This window comes from Hermetia illucens, chromosome 3 (genome assembly GCF_905115235.1).
Source record: "Hermetia illucens chromosome 3, iHerIll2.2.curated.20191125, whole genome shotgun sequence".
In the NCBI taxonomy this organism is placed as follows: domain Eukaryota; kingdom Metazoa; phylum Arthropoda; class Insecta; order Diptera; family Stratiomyidae; genus Hermetia; species Hermetia illucens.
Window position 1 is genome coordinate 151222794 of NC_051851.1, and position 21386 is coordinate 151244179.

The 21386-nt window shown below is 44.2% G+C and overlaps 1 protein-coding gene across 1 annotated transcript in view; it reads left to right on the forward strand.

Moving 5' to 3' along the window:
- Nucleotides 1–21386, forward strand: part of LOC119651725 — a 613458-nt gene that overhangs the window by 355219 nt on the left and 236853 nt on the right. The window contains exons 4-5 of the mRNA XM_038055449.1: nucleotides 516–623; nucleotides 8092–8180. Of these exons, the coding sequence (XP_037911377.1) occupies nucleotides 516–623; nucleotides 8092–8180 (197 nt within the window). The remainder of the gene's footprint in view (nucleotides 1–515; nucleotides 624–8091; nucleotides 8181–21386) is intronic.

A 21386-nucleotide genomic window follows, 5' to 3' on the forward strand; every position in this document is an offset into this window, starting at 1 on the left:
TGGTGACAAAGCTTTATTTCCTCCACGTTCCTTTTCTCGTTTATTGAGGATTTAAATTAAATATTGTAAGAGAATTGATTTCACTCACATCACGTTAGACCAAGGTCCGGTTCCGCTAACACGGGACAAGGTTCGGATGAACAGCACAAAAAACCTAGATCCTCAGGAAAGGCACGGGAAAAGCATCGGAGAATTTCCATAATCATTCTGTCAATGAAACGGAAATGGTAGAAATTGAGATTTATGTATTGATTGAATGGCGTTTCCTTGAGAATAAAATATAATTTATTCAGGAAAGTCACGGTCGAAAGTCGTGGTCAGGAGCGAGGATAGTGGGCATATGGGAGCGAATGGGCCTGACGATGACGGGGCGCCTGATGCTGCGTTGTTTTGAAAGAAATGGAATTAAAAAGTGATTGAAATTGGGATGGAAAAGTCCCTGATGTTGATATTTGCTATAGGCAGACTTCCTTAAACTTGATTATAACTCTTCCGTTTTATTGTTCTCCTTTCAGGTCCTACTACTGCTCCTGCTTCCCTGGATACAGCGGCGCAGATTGCGGTCAAGGACCCTTGTGTGAAGACCTACTACAGAACGTTTGCGAAAATGGAGGAACATGCAAGTAAGTACTTTCCCCCCAAACATTCCAATTACAAGAGTTTAGCACAAACACGCAATTAAGGACATGCGGAAAATCCCCTCATTTAGTTATACAAAATGCCATTATCGCAACCGAGACCTGTCCACGCTGGATAGTTAAATGCTCTTGGCTAGAACTCGCCCCCGGCCCAGATACATATCAGGACGAATATACAGTTGAATGTGGATAATTTATCTTTTACTTACCATCGCTTCCTTCCCCTTGACTAGCTCAAACTTGTAAATTAGGATCTTTTCAAGAGTTTTCTGGGTGTGATAATAAGCGCGTACACGATAAAGTCATCAAAAACTTTCTCGTGCGGAAAAAAAGCCCTTAGAGCTGAATACAATTCCATAGTGTGTCGTTGTGTGTGTGTGCATGGGTAAGGGTGGTCATAGCCAGCCACAGAAAGGGGGCAATGGAAATTTAAGGGAGCCGCTGAAGGGGATTAGAGTTCAATGAATGGAAGATTACAGCCAGAGAAACAGCGGCTAAGGCTTAATGCGGGGGGTTGTAATATTTTGTGTTTTCCCACTGAAATTATGCCGGACTTACTCCATTTATTGTTTGTTTCCCTTAGATTCGGGCTGTTTTCGTTTTCGTTTCGTATGCAAAACAAATGGTAATGATGAATATTTGGCGACCATTCAGGACATCGGAGAACAATGGTGGGAGTTGTAAGCTATGCTAATATCCTCGTTTGGTTATCTTGTTGTTTCTTGGTTTGTCCGTTTGTAGTCTAGCCGAGCGGAAAAGTTGTCTTAAACTCTGTACTGAACATTTTATTTAAAATACATAATATCGCAATAATGCTCCTTAAAGTGAATTAAGGACTCCTTCCCTTGTGAATTGTGCTCCAAAACAAGCTGAAGTTGAGTAAAATTTGAAGCAAAACTTTTCCGTTTTTGGACAGATCTATCAGAAACCAACTGCAACTATGGTAAAGGTTGAATTTCCAACCCCATTTTCGGAGGGAGTGAGGAGCTTCTAAAGGGGAAGGTGTCTTCAAAACTCATGCCGGTCGTCGTCCTTGATGGCCTTCACCATTAAAGGATTGCAGTGGCCACCAGCCCTTCCTCTTTAAAAAGCCACGGAGCTTCAAAGTGGGGCTACTTTCTCGTAAAGACGTTAAGATTTAATTTTGAACTATCCTCTCTCTATCTAAGGGGGAAGCAAAAAGTCCTCTCTTTCAAATCCCGTCCAAAAATCATCAATCAATCACCACCTCTTTAAAAGTTGTGGCGCTTCAAATGGGGGTATTTTAATATCATCATGGTAAAGTTGGGTCCGACACGATCCCCACCCTGTGGAGAGAGAGTGTAAAGAGAATATGTAACAACTCGGGAAACAGGAAGCTGGACACTTCAGGTACGGAAGGTTTTGTGTGTTTCGCAGTACGTAGCACGTAATATATCCATATATTATGGGAGAGTATCCACTTTCGGATGATATTGACATTCATAGGCTTCAATTTTCAAAGAAGTAACAACTTTGACGTATTATAACTTTGTTAGTAATAGTGCGATTTCCACCAAACTTAAGGTAAGATCAGGCTCTACATTATAGCCTACATCACTGCAAAATTTCGTGGTGCTAGGATGAGTTTAAGGGGGGGGGGGGTCTCCAGCCAATTACAAAAACTTATAGTAATATACTATTATTAACTTTATTTGAACAGATATCGGTATGGAAGGTATTTCGGAGCCCAGGCATCATATAGTGGCAGCCTCCTGATTTTTTTTCAGATTTTTCGGTTGGGTAGTTTCTGAGAATGGCCCCCTAACAGGAATGATCACTTTCAACTTCCCGTACTCCCCACCTTTCCAACAAATGTCAAAACTAACACCGGCTTCGAAAAGTACTAACCGGGACCTTCAATTTGATACCCCACATGATTATATTTGAGGGAAAAAATTTTACACCCTCCTTTTGCATGTATGGGGACCCCCTTCCATTCAATGCAACTCACTGTATGTGTAAGCATTCACAGTTCCCACCTTTCAACCAAATTTGGTGTCAATCGCTATAATCGTCTCCGAGAAAAATACATGTGATAGACAGACAGACAAACAGACGGACAGACAGACATACAGTAAATCGATTTTAATAAGGTTTTGTGTTTATAAAAAACCTTAAGAAGAAGAAGAAGATCCCCCTTTCCAGAAGTATCGAACAATTGTGGCGGCAGCTATGGTTAGAAGGTCATTGTGCTTCGAGAAGGGGCTAGTATCATATCATCAATTAGCTTATTGCTAGGATAATTATCGCTCCCTCCTTTACTCCTCTCGCACACCTATTCGGTTGGAGCGCACTTTTCGGGGCGCTGTAATATTTTAGGAGTATTGACCGCTTTGGGCTTTGGGCAGACGTCGGAAGGAGAGACCTTTTTCGTCCTCCCACATGTCCTCTCTACTCTCTTCTTTTCAGAGGTCGAAGTGGCAAACCCAACTTTACCATAATGATATCAAAATACCCCTCATTTTCAGAGCCATGGCTTTTCAAGGAGGGGTGACAATCACCATTTTCCAACGGGATTTAATAGTTAGGACCTCCCGCTACCCTCTTCATACTATCCCTATCATCTGCGGTGCTAGAGTTCAAAATTAAACTTTACCTTTTTGACAAGAAAACAGCCCCATTTTAAGGCACCGTAGGGAAGGGGGAGTAACTGTTGCAATTCTTTCAGGGGTTTAGAAAGGGAGACCTTTTCCTTTTTCTTCTACGTGTTCTCCTCATCCTGCCTCCCTGACGAGGTACTGTTGTAAATTCTAATTTTAACATGCTGGTATAAAAAACACTTGCAGGGCCATAACTTTTTAAAGAGGGCCACCGCCATGAGCTTTCATCACCTCCGACGTGGGAGCACCTCACCCCTTCCTCTCTATAACATAAACTACTCACTCCCAATGGGCATAGAAACTCTAGGTCTGCACACGCTGCTCCACAATTACCCATAGGTTGTTAATGTAATCAGCGTAAGAGAGTATAGAGCGGTGTTCTTCATTACATTCCAGGTCAACTTTTAACTATTGTCTTTTCGACGGCTTCTTGCTCTCTTCCGGATTCATTGATCTTGGCCAAATGAATCTGGATTTGTAGTAGGGGGCTAGTAAAATCGGACTGATGGTTTCGCGGAGCTTTAAAAGCACCCACTTGATAGGCTTGTTTGGAACAAGCCATCGGCCGAAAAGGTTGAAGGTTCTTGGGCACGGTAAACTTCTATCGTCGTTTTCTACCCAAAGCTACTCACCACCTGGTATTACTTCACACCTTCCTTCCTTGTCCTACGACCAAAGATTCGCGGGAGGTTGTGCGGTCTGTAAAAACTGTCCAAGCAACCGCTGGCATACGTTATACTTTTAGCATTTCTTCAATAGAATGCAGTCTATGTTCATCTATGCCTCAAATATCGCGATAGTTGCTGCTCATAACCAGAGGGCAACCGTTGAGTTTCTTCTCAAAAAAGTTGAATCCCGCCCAAAAGAATTACAGCGCCTATGATCGTGAATTTCTAGCCGCGTATCTGAGCATCACGCACTTTCAATTTCCTTTGAAGTGAAGCCTCACTTCAAAGCAACCGTTTTCACGGACCACAAGTCTGACAAGACGACACGGTAAAGACAACCTAGTTGCTGTCGCGGATCTCCGAAATCAACATTCAAGCCGCAGTTGCTTTTTGGGCGATTGCTGTGACCCATAAAGAAGACACAGTTCTTCAGAGCCTGCAGTCGGACTTCAAATACAAGTTCAATGAGTTCCCCATCTTTGGCTCACATTCCGACCGTTATTTGTAAGTAAGTATTTCGATCAGTGCACGATCTTGGGCATCCTGGCAATCGGAGAACGAACCCGCTTGGAAGGACGCACGGCTACAAGTGTTGGCTTACGATCATTAATCGATTTATGTGGTTGACTGAGGCGATACCTCTGAAGGGCATAACAGCACAATAATATGCGGAAGCTGTCTGTCGAGAGCGGATTCCACGTTATAGAGTTTCCACCGGAATCATCTCAGACGAGGGAATGCAATTTGGATCTACTCTCTTCTGGAAGCTCCAAGAGCTAATGGGATTCAAATGCCGGCGGACAACAGCACAAAACCCGCAGTCCAGTAGAATGCTAGAATGTTTGCATCGGGCACTGAAAGCAGCCATTATAGGGTGTAGCGAGCGATCCCGGTTGCAGGTCGTGCCTTTCGTTCAGCTTGGCTTCCATACAGTCGTCTACGAAAAGTTTGCTGCCAGCCCTGCTAAACTGGTATTCGGGGAGAACCTAGAACTCCCCGGCGGCTTGATCCTCGAAGGAGAGACCGGATTGTTGTGGCCTCTATGAGAGGCGTTCCCAAATTAAAGCCACCTTCGCCATCTCGTCACACCCAGCCAACGGTCCATACCTTTAAGGAACTCGAAATTTTGTTTATGGTGAGGACTGATTCCATAGAGAAGTCACTGCAGTCACCACGCAAGGGCCCCTAGAAGGTCCTCAAACATGGGAAGCACGCGTCTGGACGCCATTTTGAACAGGCTGAAGCCTTTCTTCCAGGAAACTGACGGCACTGGAAACAAGCGAGAGCACCGGGTTCGTTTTAACGTCCTCAAGTCGACCGTGGCCGATTAGCCCCGCCACGGGTTCTCCCCCCGAAAGTCCCTGGTTCCAGCTGGGGGCGGAGTGTGTTCCGAAAAGGGTTCTGCTTCCAGTTCGATTCATTTCGAAATCATCATCATTTCCACAAAGGTAAAAACTAGTAAGATCAAGATTCTCAGTCTGACAGGTCATCGCTCTATCCCCTTTTTCTAATAACGGAAGACTGGCGGTTTCGAAGAATTTATATTTTAAAGTTACGCTGTTTCTACCGATGGTTGTGATTATCGTGCCCCAATATTCTCTCTATGCTATTATGTAAGAGCAGTTCGCAGAAAATGGCCACCATTTTGATTCGGAAGGTACAAAACTTTATCACCTCAGGTCTGCATGGTGTAACTGGGGTACTCTTACCTGAGACAGTAGGAAATGAAGATGTTCGTCGGAGAACAGACTAGATGTCTGCAGACGTGTTGATCAGAAGGCGAAAGTGGTAGTGGATAGATCCTATAATAGGAGAGGGCGACAACGACATCCAGTGGGATCCGATGGCCAATGAATGGGTCACCCTGGAGCTACATGACGTAGAATAGTGGAAGAAGAGTGCCATTTTCTCGAAAAAACGTTAGAGAAGACCTAGACCCTAATTTGGAAGCACATTGATTGCTCATGGGTTTGGTCCGGGTGGAATCGAACGAAAAGAGTTAAAGCTAAGAAAATAAAGGAACATTTAGAGCATATTGCCAAGAACCGGCAGCAATGGCTCGTCGGCGTAATTTCCCGCTGTGCCCCACATAGAGATTTATGTCAACCATGTCTCTAATTCTCTAATAAGTATCCATTCAAATCCTCTCATAAACTTTATATATTTTAATCTTAAGTTTTACAATATAAAAATGCAACTTTCTTGGTACTGCCGGCATCCTGGTAGCGTATACACCCAAATCCAGAACAGTTCACGAACACTTGATTCCCCAGCATGTGAACCTCCTTCAGGACGATAGAAACAACAATTGCGGCCTATCGACTTCGCTTAATTTTGTAGGGGCTATCAGATTCTGAATAATTTCCTTTACTTATTGGTTATTGGTAATTTTTAAATTTCTGCATATTCTGGCACACCCCGTTTCACATGACTGTCGCAAACCTTTCCAAATTTGCCCATCTCCTCCAGCTAGCGGTTTCCACTAGTTCCTCCTTCAAAAAGTGACCTCCTTTAAACCATTGTCTGAAGTTGTGTTGTAGTTACCCGCATATGATGTGTTACGGATAGAGCGACAACCATCGGAATAATCGAAATGCTTTATGACCTTACTCTCAATCTCGTTTCGAACTTTATTCTCAATATCCTTCTGACTCCATATATAGGTAGATTTTAAGTAAGCTGCACCTTTTTTAGGAGTTGCTCACACAAACCTTGCGTAATGTCTCTCCACTACACCCCGTCCATTTAGAAACTCGGACCTGATTCGGATCCTCCAAGGAAGAGAATATCTTTGTGATCTGTTCTTCGATAGGCTTCCGGTTCTTTTCGCCCCAATTATAAGCTATAACGACGGGTAGTAACTAGCCAATGGTGCCAGACAGAGATGCGCTAGCGCCGAGGTGACCTTATTTGGTGCATAAAGAACACTAACTTGTTTTAATACTGCACTGAAACCAATCTTTTTGAGGGTTTAATAGCTCTCAGCTAATACTCACCCTTTCGGGTTAGACAAACTCCGCAAGCTTAACTGATCCTTTGGTGCTAGCAAAATCTGGCGGTACATCTTGGTAATGTCACTGGAGATCCCGAAATGAAATGTTGTATGTTGATTAACATATCGAAAGCGCGGGTTTGTAGCTTTAGTCCAAGAAGAATTCCATCGTTATGATCTCGTAAAACTTGTGACTTGAGCCCTTGAAGATATTTCTGAGCTTTATTATCTTTACAAACAAGTAGAATATATAACAAACTACTCCACTGGTATTTCCTCGAATGAATCGAACCTGCAACTGCATCTACTACCCCTTGGACTGCAAAATCGGCTTCCTACAGATGACTTAAGTCCCGATGCTCCATCATAAACTCATTCGATTTAGTTTTGAGTTTGGCGTTCTTCAGCTACCCTTTCACCTACTTAAGAGAATGGTGAATTGCCTTGTTAAAGAGTTGCAAAAGGGCCGTCTTTCTGCCGAGATTGATGGGGTAGGTATCATACATCAATCATCTTCAACTAGATAGTGCTTTGTTTGGAATAGTCATCGTTAATATTGTTTTTCTTTAGAATTAATTCCTTTACATTTGCTAACCAGTTTGTTCCAAAAAGATCTTAAAATCTGATTAAGTTTCTGCCGAGGTCCTTTGAATCGAGCGCCCCCACAGAGCCAGATACAACTCAAGTAAGTCCCGTGTTCGCTCTTTTCCTTCGTTCGCAAGCAGGGTGGGCTCGCCCTGAGCCGCTTCACTATTTGCTTTTATCAAATGTCTAATCTGGATGCAATCGCGAGGCTGTTAAATCCACATCCAGCGTACCAAACCAACGTTGTTTCGAGCGGCCTTTCGGTCGTTTAGCATCGACTTCCATGTTCAGACTAACCTTGACACAAATTACATAACCATACCATCGAAGACGCCTCTCTTGCAGTTTCTCCACGAACGGTACAGCCTCATATCGACCGCAGATATCCTCATCAAACTATCGCGCCACTAGTCCAACACAACATCTTCGTCTTCATTACCACAAGACACCGGTCATTGTCTTTTATAGTCGGCCAACACTCAGAACCATAGAGAACGACAGGACGGACGATATTGCTGCAAATTTGTATTATCTAGAAATATAGTTCTAGCCCAAAGTTGACTGATTCATATTTATTTTTGTTACAGACAAATTGGAGCATCCTCGGTCACTTGCTTATGTAAAGAAGGTTACAAAGGAAATAAATGCGAGAGTCCAGAAGTGAGCGATGATCTGGGTAAGTAGAATAATATTAAGAAATCTGCTGAGTAGAAATCACTCCCTTTATGAGAAGAACTTCAAGAGAGCTGACAATATGTTTCACATCCAACTAGGCTTATATTCTTGTGCAATTTTTCAATATCACGATCCATACACATCCTTGTATTTCCGGGAAGAGGGGAGTAAGCGGAGGACTACCATGGAAAGCAGTAAAAACTCCTTTCATTTCAATATGTTATATTGCTCTGTTTAGATTGGGTCCATGTGGGATTACAACCCTCCCACTGCACCGCTCCGATCCTGCCTCTTTGGGAACACCATTATATTCTCATTCATCGGGTGGACTACTGGTATATTCTCATGATTCGTCGGTACAGCGACACGTGCCACTGGCTGATGCCCCATTCAAGTAGCTTACGGAATAGTCGTTACCTGTCAAGGTACAATCGCGTCTACGCTACGCAGTACGACACTACATTCAGCTATACTGCTACATGCCTATATTTGACTAACGCGGTAATAATCATAATAATCGTTGGCCCAACAATCCAATTGGATCAGGACCATGAAGTGAGTTAGAACACTTCATTCAAGACCGTAACAGTGAAATACAGCGTTACAGTACCATATAGAAGGCAATGTGGTCAGCAATGCGCTCGCCCGACATTATTACCCTGATTTGACTCACAGTTGAATCAACTGGTATCCGACGTCAAATCACAATGCAAATTCCACCACCACCAGCGAAATCTGAACCGCAACCTTCCGCACGACAGCCTTGTGCTCTAACCGCTCAGCTATCTGGACACAACGCGGTTGGTAACTGCAAATAAGGGCTGGTGAATACAGACCAAAACTGACAAAATCACAAAAGCCAACTGAGTCCTCCAGCTACCCCTTCTCCTTACGTAGTATTATTCGCTCTTGTGGGACCGATTATCATCATGGTTTTGTAGAGTTTCCTTTAACACCGTCCAGTCCGTACACGGTTAAAACAACCCTGTTGTAATCTATATTCATATTCTCGTAGAAATCCACGACTTTCTGATAGGTGGACCCTACCTCAAACTTCCTATGTCGGATTTAGTGAACCAGTTGCTCATCTGACCAACTGGTTACGGTATTCAACTTTCCGATGAACTCCCTCAAGTGCAAGTAGATCGCAGAATGATAGGCCCTTTTTTCTCGAAGTCATCTCAATTCCTTGCCTCATTCCAAAATAATTGACGTGGCCAATGCCAGAGGATCAGCCCACTATCTGTCGATAAAGCATTCGAGATGTCCTTGATGGGTTCCAGGATTATTTTAGATGCTACCTTTGCGATGGCACGAAGAAATCCCTCTAATTGTCATACTCGAAACGGGTACCCTTCCTTTGAAACCTAGCGATCATCTCTTTCTTCCACTCTTTGAGAAAGATCGATTCCCAAGGTTTCCATACGAGTGAAAGCAGCAGGTCTACAGTCATTGCAGGAGCGGTAGTAACTAACTCTGAAGATCATCCAGCTAAGTGGCTTTACTCCGTTTGAGTGCATTTATGACCGACATGATTTCTCTTCCGTTAGAACGAATAGTCTGTATAGTAGTGAGTAGCTATTCCATCTGCAAAGAGAAGAATCTCCACCTCTTCATATGCTCGTCATCGTGGATGACTGTTAACGTCCTTCAAAGGACCATCCGAAGATTTGCGACCACATGTAATCTCTTTCTTAATGAGGTATACATTTTTGAAATCATTGCGTTCTGCGGCAATTAAAATTCCCAGGCCAGCGCAGTAGCACTGTTACGGCACACCCCACGCTGAACTTCTCGGGATTTCGCTCGGCATCTGAGTTCGAAGGCGTCGAGCCCACCATCACAGGCAGCGGTCAGTAGAGCCTTCTACCCCCTCCATTTATCGACCCACTTGGTCGATTCCGCAGTCAGCCTCATCTTATGACGCCCCTTCGAGACGTGGCCGATGACATGCGTAGCAACCGTGAAAAGGGCGTTTTTGATGGCAGCACAACGCTCGTCGATATTCCCAGGCGGGTTACTAAGTAGTATATCCGCTGTTCGATCAGCAAAGTAGCGCACCCACTGTCGAATGACAGTTGAATCATCAAAACGGTCGGTATTGAACGGGGGAACGCATCCCTCTCACCCCGCATCGCACAGTGAACATGAGTGATCATCAGGTGATGATCCCTTTCAAAGCCCCCTCTTGTTATTCACATCCAGAAGACAACACCTATACCTCCTGCTGGTCGCGAAGTGGTTGATCTGATTGTCCGCACGGTGCTGAGTAGTTGAAACCCAAATGACCTTATGGCAGGCTCTTTGGTCGAAGAATGTGCTACCAATGACAAGGTGCTAGAATTTACAGAAACCTCCCAGACCATTGTTTACTCATTACATGTCCGAGTAAAGTGTTGTCAGAACCCATCTTGACACTCGCACATATCACGATCACAATGTCACCTTTAGGAAGACTCCTGAACTACGTGCAATTGCTCGCATCAAGCATCCTTTTTCACTATGTCGGAAGTCTCAGTTGGTGCGTAGCAATCTGGACCGAAATCTAATAGCTAGAAATCTTGTTAGCAATCGGGGAGCGCCCCAATCCGACACCGGATTCACATCTGCTACCAGCTGGCTTCCCTGAGTACAAAAGAACATCGGCATTAGTGTAGCAAGAGGAAGAGGAGTACTCTCTGGAGACCGACGGTCTTACTTCGCCTAGGTCCAGAATGTCCAGTTTATATCGTTGGAATTGCCGCTCGAACGAGCATTCTGAGGAGCGCTGCTACCGTTCTCGAGAAGCGTGTGCACATTCCAGAAACCAATCATACTCCGTTTTCATTAGCCAAAGGTCGTTGCCATGAGGTCATTCCCTATCCGAACCGTTGTTGATGATGTTTGGATAGGAATAAAACTCTAAAATTTGCAGGCTACTAGTCCACAAATTTCAATTGCCTCTTGCAACAAGCACAGTAGATTTTGGGGGTATTCTTAAGCCCCAACGCACAGGTTGATACTATCTTTTATCCTTCTCAGGATCGGGACTAACAGCACTATCGGGGGACCTTAATAGGCAAAGAACGCAAATTCAGCGCAGCAACCTGCTTTTTCGTACCATGGTATCGGATAATAACAGCTATAATTCGCCCATCACTTCCAGAGAGGATGTCCTGGTCAAATTTTATCTTCGGGCCGTCCTTGTCGTATCTTGATAGAACCCTTAAGTTTTCTAAACATTCTTGGGATCATCTCCTCAAAATTGTCTGGTTTAGCTCCTTCAATTGTTGTCACCAGTCATGTAAGTCTCGCTGAAGTTGGTCTGCTTGGGGTTGTACGTTGTATTACTAAGATGGGAGACGTCAACGCTTCCGTGCCCTCAGGGCCAGGGGACTTTCTGGCTCGAATTAATTGCTCATTAGTAAATAACTCCTTATCTACATACCTTACAATAACACTGAAGCTTATCTCATATTACCTTCTGGTCATTCAGGATCTGGTGTCACAACCGCACGAATAATACCGCTGTCGTGCATGGGGTAGTTCTAAATAGGTCTCGAATTATTAATCGGGGGACGCAGTGATCTGGTGGTATAAAGATCGCGTGCTCGATAGATATATCAGCATGACCACTGTCCGAATCTGAATAGGCCTGCGTTGTTTCTTTTGAAATTGATGACAAATTCAGCACTATGCCCATGCCCCAAGAATTCTCCTGAGAGATATCTCAGAGAGATATCCCGGTTTCTATGATATTAGATAACCTCTGATGAGGTTTCGAGGCCGAAGTCACTTTAGATTAGTCCCCGTGCAGACTCGGGTCTAATCGCTTTCACCTACTCCATCGAATGTCGAATCTGATTATTCTGTAATGCAACGTAGAGCGCACATCCGACTCCCTTCAATTCCTAACGAAGGCGCTCATCAGAAAGTTGAGTCGCTTGAGTTTTGTCAGGTACCTCGTGCCTGGTGCTGGTCACAAATGTTGGCGCGTTCTCCATATTATGTATTTCAAACTTATTATTGATGATGAATTTAAGGAGGTATTCACCTCACTGGATTGATGTCGTTGCTACCTCAGATTTCATGGTGGACGTTGGTATAGCAGTTGAGGAGATGTGGTAGCGCCTTCATCTCGCAGAACTTTTCCAGTCTTGCGACTAATTTCATCTCACGAGAAATATTCTGATCCCACGACCGCCTCTCAAGTGAGACTTGGACAGCCACGAGATCTGCAGTTAGATGCTCTGAATATAGATACACCTGGCGTACCAGATTAATCCCGACCTGAGTTTTGTTAACGCAGAGCATGCAAGCAGGCGCGTGTCATGGGTTGCAGATAATGGCATGATCCATTGGGTCAGCAACGAATATTGCGAGATGATCTTGTAAATAAGTACCTGCGGACAAGTTGAATGTTCCCATGTGTTGGTTTTCCCTAACCTTCCCTTTCCCTTTCTGGGAGAGTAAACCTCCTTAACAAATCTGTAATCCGGGGGGGAGGAATCGACGCGTATATCGGATAACTTGTAGTGACGTTACACTGTATTTCCCCGGCTCCCCTCCAAATACCATCCCCACCTTTTGAAGTATAGACACCGACTTCATGATGCGTTCAGAACCCGCTTTCCGGAACTAAGTCATGTTCCGGAGCAAAACATCGTCAATCACAAATCCACGAAGTTTCACTGGAGCTGGAGTCATCAACTTACCGGACTAAATAAAGGAGTAATTCGAATACTCTACATATAAGGCACTCCATGAAGCTAGTAACCAGTAGAAGCTTAGTGACTGGGAATGTCGACCCAATTTATAATGGTGTTTTGACCGAGTGTCCGGATGGCTCAAGTGGTTAGAGCGGTGGGCTGCTGTAGCGGAAGGTCGTGGTTTAAATCTCGCTGGTGGCAGTGGGATTTGTATCGTGACTGGATGTCGGATACCAGTCAACCTAGCTGTGAATGAGTACCTGAGTCAAATCAAGGTAATAACCTCGGGTGAGCGCAATGCTATTATTTGCCCGCCTTCCAGGTCGCATTCACAGAATATGTTGAAATTCTCCTATACGCTAGGCCAAAGATCCCAAAACTAAAGTTTACTTCGACAACTACAAACATCATTGCTGCCGTTGACAGAATTTTGGCGTTACCGTTTTGGGTATTTCGACTCAACAAAAGGGTCGACAAGTTGAGAAAGAAGATTAGCCATGCCAAATACTTCTTGGAAATCCATCACCACGAGTGCACAGATGCATTGGGAACATCATTAAAAACTACCATCTGTCCAATGACAGACTTATCGAAGAAATCTTCGAAATGCTGTAGCAAAAACTTGCGGTATACTCCAAACACATCCGTAGGTATCAAAAAAGCTTTCAGCGAAGGACAGACAACACCTTATTTCAGCAAAACCAAAAATCTCACTAACTCAGGTCGAAAAAGTAACCTCGATCTGGATCAGGCAGAAGACTGTTGGAAAAGTGTTTGGAGTGAACCAACCCGTTGCAATGTAGAAGCAACGTGGCTCCAACACCTTATCGGCTCATACTAGGACCCCGCCGAAGTGAACATGCCTGACGTAACTGAAGTCGACGTAGAAACATCCCTTGGAAAAAGAAGGTAATTGGAAGGCGCCGGAGGTTGATCAAATTCACTACTTCTTCCTACCATCTACAAGGTCTTCACTTCAGTTCTGTGTGCGGACATCTCAAAACATCTTGATGTTCATAAATTGAGAGCTGAGGAGCAAAAGGGATGCGCAAAAGGCTCTCGAGGCTGTAAGGAACAGCTTATAATCGGTACGGTAGCTGTAAAGCAGGTTGTCCATCAAAATCGAAATATCTCGACAGCCCACATCATCATCACCCTTTGAGTCCATATCGCATTCGTGGCAACTAGAAACTTAACCCGAATGTGGTTCTCCTGAGAAGAGTGATAAAGAACTGGAGCACGAAGGTATCGGTATCCTCACAAACGTCAGGAAATATATCAATTAAATGTGGCTTCTTCCAAGGCGGCTCTCTAAGTCCGTTGTGGTTTTATTTGGCTTTGAATCCACTATCCTATCCTCTGCTTATGTCTATTCTGATCCTTCTTAAGGGTCCCTTCTGGTTTCAGGTTTTCCTGCAGGTAGGCCAGATACTATTTACTACTTGCGTCACTGAAGCGTGTCTCCTTCTGAACGTCTGATATGATGATCTTAGACGTCCCCTTCCTAGTTCCTGCTTCCTGAGTGAGGACCTTTGCTGATTGTTGTCTTCGCAGTACACCAACGTCGAAATCTGTTCCAATGCTTGACTTACCAAATTCTTTCTTTTTGGGTGTGGTCACCCAATTCTCACTGTTGCACGGTACGCATTTCGATTACTTTATTAGGAGGTACTCCGTGCTATAGTCCACACGAAAGCCAGGCCCAGCTATTAGCGAGACAGCGTTCGAATACAGTCAGTTCTAATGTTCATGGTTACCATAGAACCCTGGATTGACGGAGGTATTTTTTAACTTCTCAGGCAAAACCCGTAGCGTTTTGTTAACAGTACGGTCCCATAGTGTGGTTATCACAATCCATTGATGGTCCTGGTAAACAGAGAGGCACATATCAACAAATATCAAGTTATCTCCCACAAGGCTGTATTTCACATGAGTCCATCCTTTAGTCCACTTCTTGATCTCGCACCGAACCTTAGGTTTCTCCTTCCCCTCATTCAATGGATCTTCATTTTGTACCTAACTGCCAGGTATGGTGATAGCTTCCTCAGTGAGTAATCTGCAAGACTATAAAGTTCTCGCACTTTCGTCGCTAAGCCCCTGAGACTCTGCGATGACCTATAGCCATTCAGACACTTTTGCAGCCAATGCATGTCAATACTCAATAACCATCAAATATAACTGACAAATCCCGTCAAACCAAAAAACAGGTAATCTTCATCGAGGAAGACTTCAAAAGCCATTTTCAGAACTGACAAGCACAAACGATATCTGCTGTAATTTATGATCCGTTTGGTACAGAAGTCGCCGGGTTTCAAACTAGTTACAAGAGAAGACCGCATATAATTCTTTATTGAATAAATTGAAGGTGGAACACCATTAGTTTCACCTGTCAAATTATGAAGAAACTCCCCTTTCAACTGCAACTACCCTCAATGGAGATCACTTAACAGCACAGCGCTGTGGCAAAACAATCCGTTTTTCTCCGGTTTCATTCTATAAAAAACTAAAGTACATACTCCCCCTCTTCACCTTATTAACTGTCCGAATCACAATATTCTCCTCGGCTACTTGGTGATGATTATGTCGACAGAGTTGCAGTCCGGTCTACCTCCTCGCCACCTCGGAGCACCCCTCGCTTAGTATAGGAAAATTTGCCGTATATACCTCAGATCGATGTACCCTTGAAAGCCTTATAATATGCCTGTTGAAGATCTGAATTTCGAACAAGTCGTCCTATCTGCTGCAAGTCAGCTCTTTGTTCCTAGAGTTTCCCAGTGGCGCAATACTGGAGTGGCCTTTGAACTTGTTTAGGATATGGGGGATCGAAGGTCCATATCCACATGATGACCGGACCGAATGGAGAGCAACTTGCTACCACATTTTTTGCTCCACGGATCCTTAGTTTGGGGCATAGTAGTCCATAGTAGTTTTATCCAGGGCAAAGGCAACTCTTCAGACACTGCCTCACATCCGCTCTGGGAGCAAAGTGGCCGAAAGTGGCAACAGGTGAAAAAACGCTCCTTTATATAATCACAAAAATACGACAAGGTTGCGAATTATATAGAAGTTAAACCGCCCCAGGGCAGAGGTGAGGCAGCGTCTGAAGAGTAGTCTCTGCCCTGGATGAAACGGTTAGTCCTTTTTAGTCCCCTTTGAACGTTAACGTGACGGCATACCATCTGCATCTTTTACTATGGTAAAAGACCCTTCATTCCTTCGTTGCTAGCTGGTCAACCTTTGTATCGTTGATCCTGAAAAATATTTGACGCCAAATTTCTGTCCTTAGAGGACTGAAGCGACACTTTGCCAGACAGTACCCGGCCCAGGCCCAGTTTTTAACACTCACCCAGCGACCTACCCATGGACATGTTTTATTTGAAAACTTTTTAAAATCCTTTTACCCATTAATATCCAAATTTGATAAATATTACCAAGCATTCTAAATACGTACCTTCCAACAGCGAGTGACCCATTTCCCAACGAAAATAAGAGGCAACAGGTCCTGAAGCATATAATTCACGCGACGCCATAACTTCATTACCCGCACACGTTGTAGCCCAGCAGCAATTCAGTGATATAAACAAATACCGCTTCCAACTGCAGAGCAAGAATGCCGTCATCATCTCTGTTTATATTTAATCAAAAATTATATCAAAGCTTTCCAATGTCCGCGGGGAGTACAACCAAAGAGGACAACTTCCATACATACTAAAAATAAGCGAATACCCCAAGGAAATCCCCAGGATTTTTTTTCGTGTTCGTAAACAACTTAAACCACAATTTTATGTGTAAAATTTATCGAGCTAATTTTTTCTGTACGCACAGAAACCAGGACGAATAAAAACCTCCTTGTCAGCGACATTAAGGCTAGTTTAATGCCGTAGTGGAGATATACAGCCCAAGGCTACAGGAGCAATTTAAAAGAGGAAACCAACAATATCACCGGGAATCGCTCACCTCCCGAAAAACAACAAAAGAGGAAATTACCCGGTCGACTATGGACTGTGGAAGGGGAGATTTGAAATATCTGACAGAAAAAAAGAAACATTTCAAGTGCCTGACGGAGGTTCGTCAGGTTAGCGCTGAAGTCATCTTGGGGTTGGGAAACATTGGGATGATTTAAAAGGAGCAACGCAAGGCACGTGTTGACGCTTGAATCAAGAGACACTTTTGAATTAATTGAATCGCAGTTATGTGTTTAAGAGTAATGAGGGTAGTTGAAATACGGTGGAGGCGTTATTGCCTATTCGTCTTTGGCACCATTCAGAACAAGATAAAGCGAATTAAGCTGATTCGCTGCAAATTAAAAGAATGTTATTGACGGAATTCTACTTGACGTGCTTCTGCAATAGGACTAATAGCACCCAATCTGTGCTTCATGTTGTCATTGTTCTATTTTAGGCATCTATCTTACAAGTTTGTTGCTTTCTCTCCCACGTCAGTATCAGTCACTCATGATCCTGAATTCTTCATCATATCAAATACTATACCCAATACCTAGGAACGTACGCCATTGCAAGTCTCCCCTCCATCGAAACGTTTAGTTGCTCTGGAAAATAATAATTGAGACCTTTCATTTGAAACCACACATGACCATTTCAGGAGAAAAATTGCATACCCCCCTTCGCATGTGTATAAATTACCCCCAGCCCTCCCAAACTCGACGTAACCAGATGCCATTCACTGCATGCATGTGTGCATTGTATGTAGCTCATAGTTCCAACCTTCCACCAACATTTATGTCAATAGATATAAAATCGCGTGTGACAGATGCATCGACGGCCTGCGAGCAGTTGCCAGAGCTCTAATTATTATACGTGCGACCCCAAGGGACGGAAAGAGGCATACCTATTGAACTGCAAGGATGTGTTCATGAAATATATTTCCAAATTGTGCCCGTGTTTGCTCACCTCTAGTGCGTAGATCAAAATGGTTATCACATAAACACCAGACCCAGCGCTTCTTGGGAGTAATCAAACGAGCTGACGTCTGTATTCAAACGAAGCACAACTCTAATAAGGACACCAATAACAAAGACAAAAGATGATGGGTTAAAAGAAGATCGTTATAGCAGACGAAGGCAATTTCGACACGCACCTCATCTATCTATTCAGGAAGTTCGTCAGGGCTAAGAACAGAATTCACTCGTGAGAGGTCCACCAATGTTCAGATCACCTCTAGTGTCAAAAACGGCAAAAGGGTAAGAATATTTCACGGGCAAGGACAAGATACACGAGGCCAAACATGGGGGAAGCTGTGAGGGTCCTCCCTAATAGGAGGTCAAAGGGTAGTAAAGATCCCAGGGCGAAACGAAGATTAGTATCCATGATGGGGCACAAGATCTGGGAAATACTTACTAAACTGACATCAACTACTCTTCTACTAAACCCTATCTCCACTGTCACGTGGTGGTCGCTAGGAGTTCTTCCTTAACGGCAAGCTGCAGACGGAGAGTGATGAACGCGAGTCTTCTTATGGAACACTCGTTCTTGTACGGAACAGGAGCTGCTAAGTAGTTTGCATATACCCCATCCCAATATAAGGCTGGTGTCACAAATGTTACAAGAGATGCGTTGAACAAGGGCTGGTTTCATGGACTATACTAAACTCCATGCTCGGGGTACGTTTCCTAGTCAGATAAAAACGAAACCTGCCCTGGGCGTGTTTCTAAAGCCGAGCAGGGCGGGCTTCGAATCGAGAACCTATAGACTCTGTGCTCTGGGGACGAATTTCGAAATATAAGCCTCAGACTGCGGAGTTGGGGGAGGACACCTTCTACTGGAACGGACCCTCGAAGGTGTGATATCAAAATCATACCTACACAAAACTCATAGCGTACATAAAGACAGTATTGGTAAGAGACTACGGAAGTACCTGTTTTGCGCGGAAAATGGTCTTCAAACAAACATGGATCTTTCCAGACGGGGCCACTTTCACCCAAATAGACCTCGTACTAATCGAATGCCACCACATATATCTAGTTTCCCCAGGTGATAGCTTCTGTGTGCAGTGATCAGTGAGTGTTGCCACTGTGATCCGGAGGCTTGGTTAGGTTTAAACAATCTTTCGAATGTTTGGGTTTGAATCTCAATCAACACCCTGGACTGTTCCATTACTGCTTCGCTACTGCTTTTCCGCCGAACTCGCCTGCCACCTCAATGCTTTCTAACCTAACAAGGTCTATAGCCCAGAGTATCTACAGTTTATTGAGCGAGCCAAGGGTGTTCATTCTGCTAAGGCATTCCCATACTAATTTGGAGTTCACTTACACAATGCTGTGCCCCTTTGCAGCGTAAAGGAGACAAACCTGTCTGTGGCGTATATTTCCACCTGGAATATATCAGTGTGCTTACCCGTTGTTTGAAAGTACCAATGACCCCGGGGCCCGCTCACTATGCGGTGGGGAATCCGTCAGTGGACCAGGTAATCAATTGCTGGCCTAGGCCGCATGTCGTAGCAACATTCTTCCTGTTTGCTCTGTTGCTCCAGCATATTTCAAACTTCTTATCGAAATGAAATCTCGTTGTCATGTTATCCATTATTATCTGTAATTCTGGATACCGGACAGAAAGTATATCAACCTGCCTTCGCTTTGGACCGATTCCCACTTTGCCGGTACTCCCGGATATTCAGAATATCGCCCTTCTTGCCTGCGGATGCAGAGGAGTTAATCTCAGAAGGATCTTCAGGACCTCATAACCAGACTGGTAAACCAGGAAGCCAGTCTTTGCAGTGTCCACCCTGGCTGTTGTGCTGAGCTCAGTTCTGTCTGCTCAGATTGCCGCCCCTTAAATAATCGTTTATCCAAAGTAGTATCTTTGGAAGACAACCCCATTTTTCCGCTACTACGAAGTAAGTCATCAAAGCCCTTGTAGCTCTCCGACATGTATTCCTAACTTGCGTCGTCCAAAGAATTTTTTGACCTAGTATTAATCTCTGTTTCTCGCTTCACACACATGCCATGTAACCTTATGGATCTCAGGTGATAGAGCTTGGACTTCCTAATGAATCGTACTACAGTAGCTTTGTCGGGATTGATCCGCAGCCCCGCTTTCCCGCAGCAAACAATAATCATTCTTAGTCCAGTTTGGATTCTATCAGATGGGGCATCCTCATATTTACCCCAACAAATCAAAACAACACCAGCGTAACTCTGGATTTGTATTCCAGTATTTGTTACCTCGGCCAGTAGTTGAACCTCTATCATAATCCATAAAAGCGCTAATAAGACCCCAATCTGTACCAATATGTATAGAAGTGTGACTAAACCAACCTACTAAAGGAGCTACCCATTCAGCCCAATGCATCATCAAAGCATATGACGTGCCTATGCCTAGGAGGTCCTCGTTTCCCCGTAGAAGACCCAACTACTGCGTGCCTATAAGGAAGCCACCGTAACCCTGAAGTTCGCCATCCAATGGAGCAAGAGGGGCAACAGGGAGAGTTCTGCTCGAAAACGGACGTAAAACGGTGGGGGGGGGGGGGGGGGCGGGGACTTTAAAATTGTGATGAGGCGATTCAGAGATCGTTCCTCTCCACGGATCACAAGTCCTCCCCTCTTGTTAAACATCATCCAGGAATTATTCGTCCAACAAGATGTGAGCACCGACGCTTTACAGCAACCTTGTGAATGTGACGACAATTCCACCAGTCACCAGAGGCGAGCTGCTGGAGATCTGCGGTTGAATAGACAACAAATTTAGACCGGATATGATCACTGAATTATTCAAAGGGTGCATGTCGGAAGGGTCCCACCTAAATCGGGTAAACCTCCAACAGACCTACATGTCTTTTGGACAGTGTGGAAAATGCTACATCGAGTAATCTACCCCCGGTTGTTAGGAGCCAGAGAGATCACTCAGATCGGAAGTTTGGGTTTCGCAAAGCCAGAACAACCATTGAAGCATCAAATTGGTTACTAGTTTTGTGAAAATGCAATTCCAGAAAAGAAAAGTAGCAGCAAATATTGTGTGGTGGTGATCCAACTGGAACCTAATACGGGAGTCTCTGAAGAAGAGTGGCATTCCCCAATATATCGCAGCTATTGTCAAGAGCTATTTACAGAAAAGTAAGCTCTATATCATCACGAAGCGCCATAAAAGAAACTATGCCCATAATTCGGATTCGCATGATAACTTCCAAGCCTGTATCACAAATAGTCGGGAGTGATGATAGACGGGAAACTCGGGAATGATGCCAATTGATAGTTGACGAACATATACAACGGCAAGTTTGTCTTTCCTTTATCGCAGACGAGGAAAACCAGTGTCTTTTGAAGATTTTCACTTCCTCAAAAAAAAGTACCCCACCCTTTGGACAGGGTTAGTATTCAAGACAATAGAATTTTCCCTGCCTACCTGTTGCCTACCCTTTTCTGATATAGTTGTCTCTACTATTATGAGCACGAACGATGTCAGGCAAGGTGATCTGAAAGATTTGATGTGCGCTTTCGGAATAAAGGCACTTTTGCCCACCTCACATGCTTTTGGTATATATTCCAAGGCTATGCTGCCCAATAC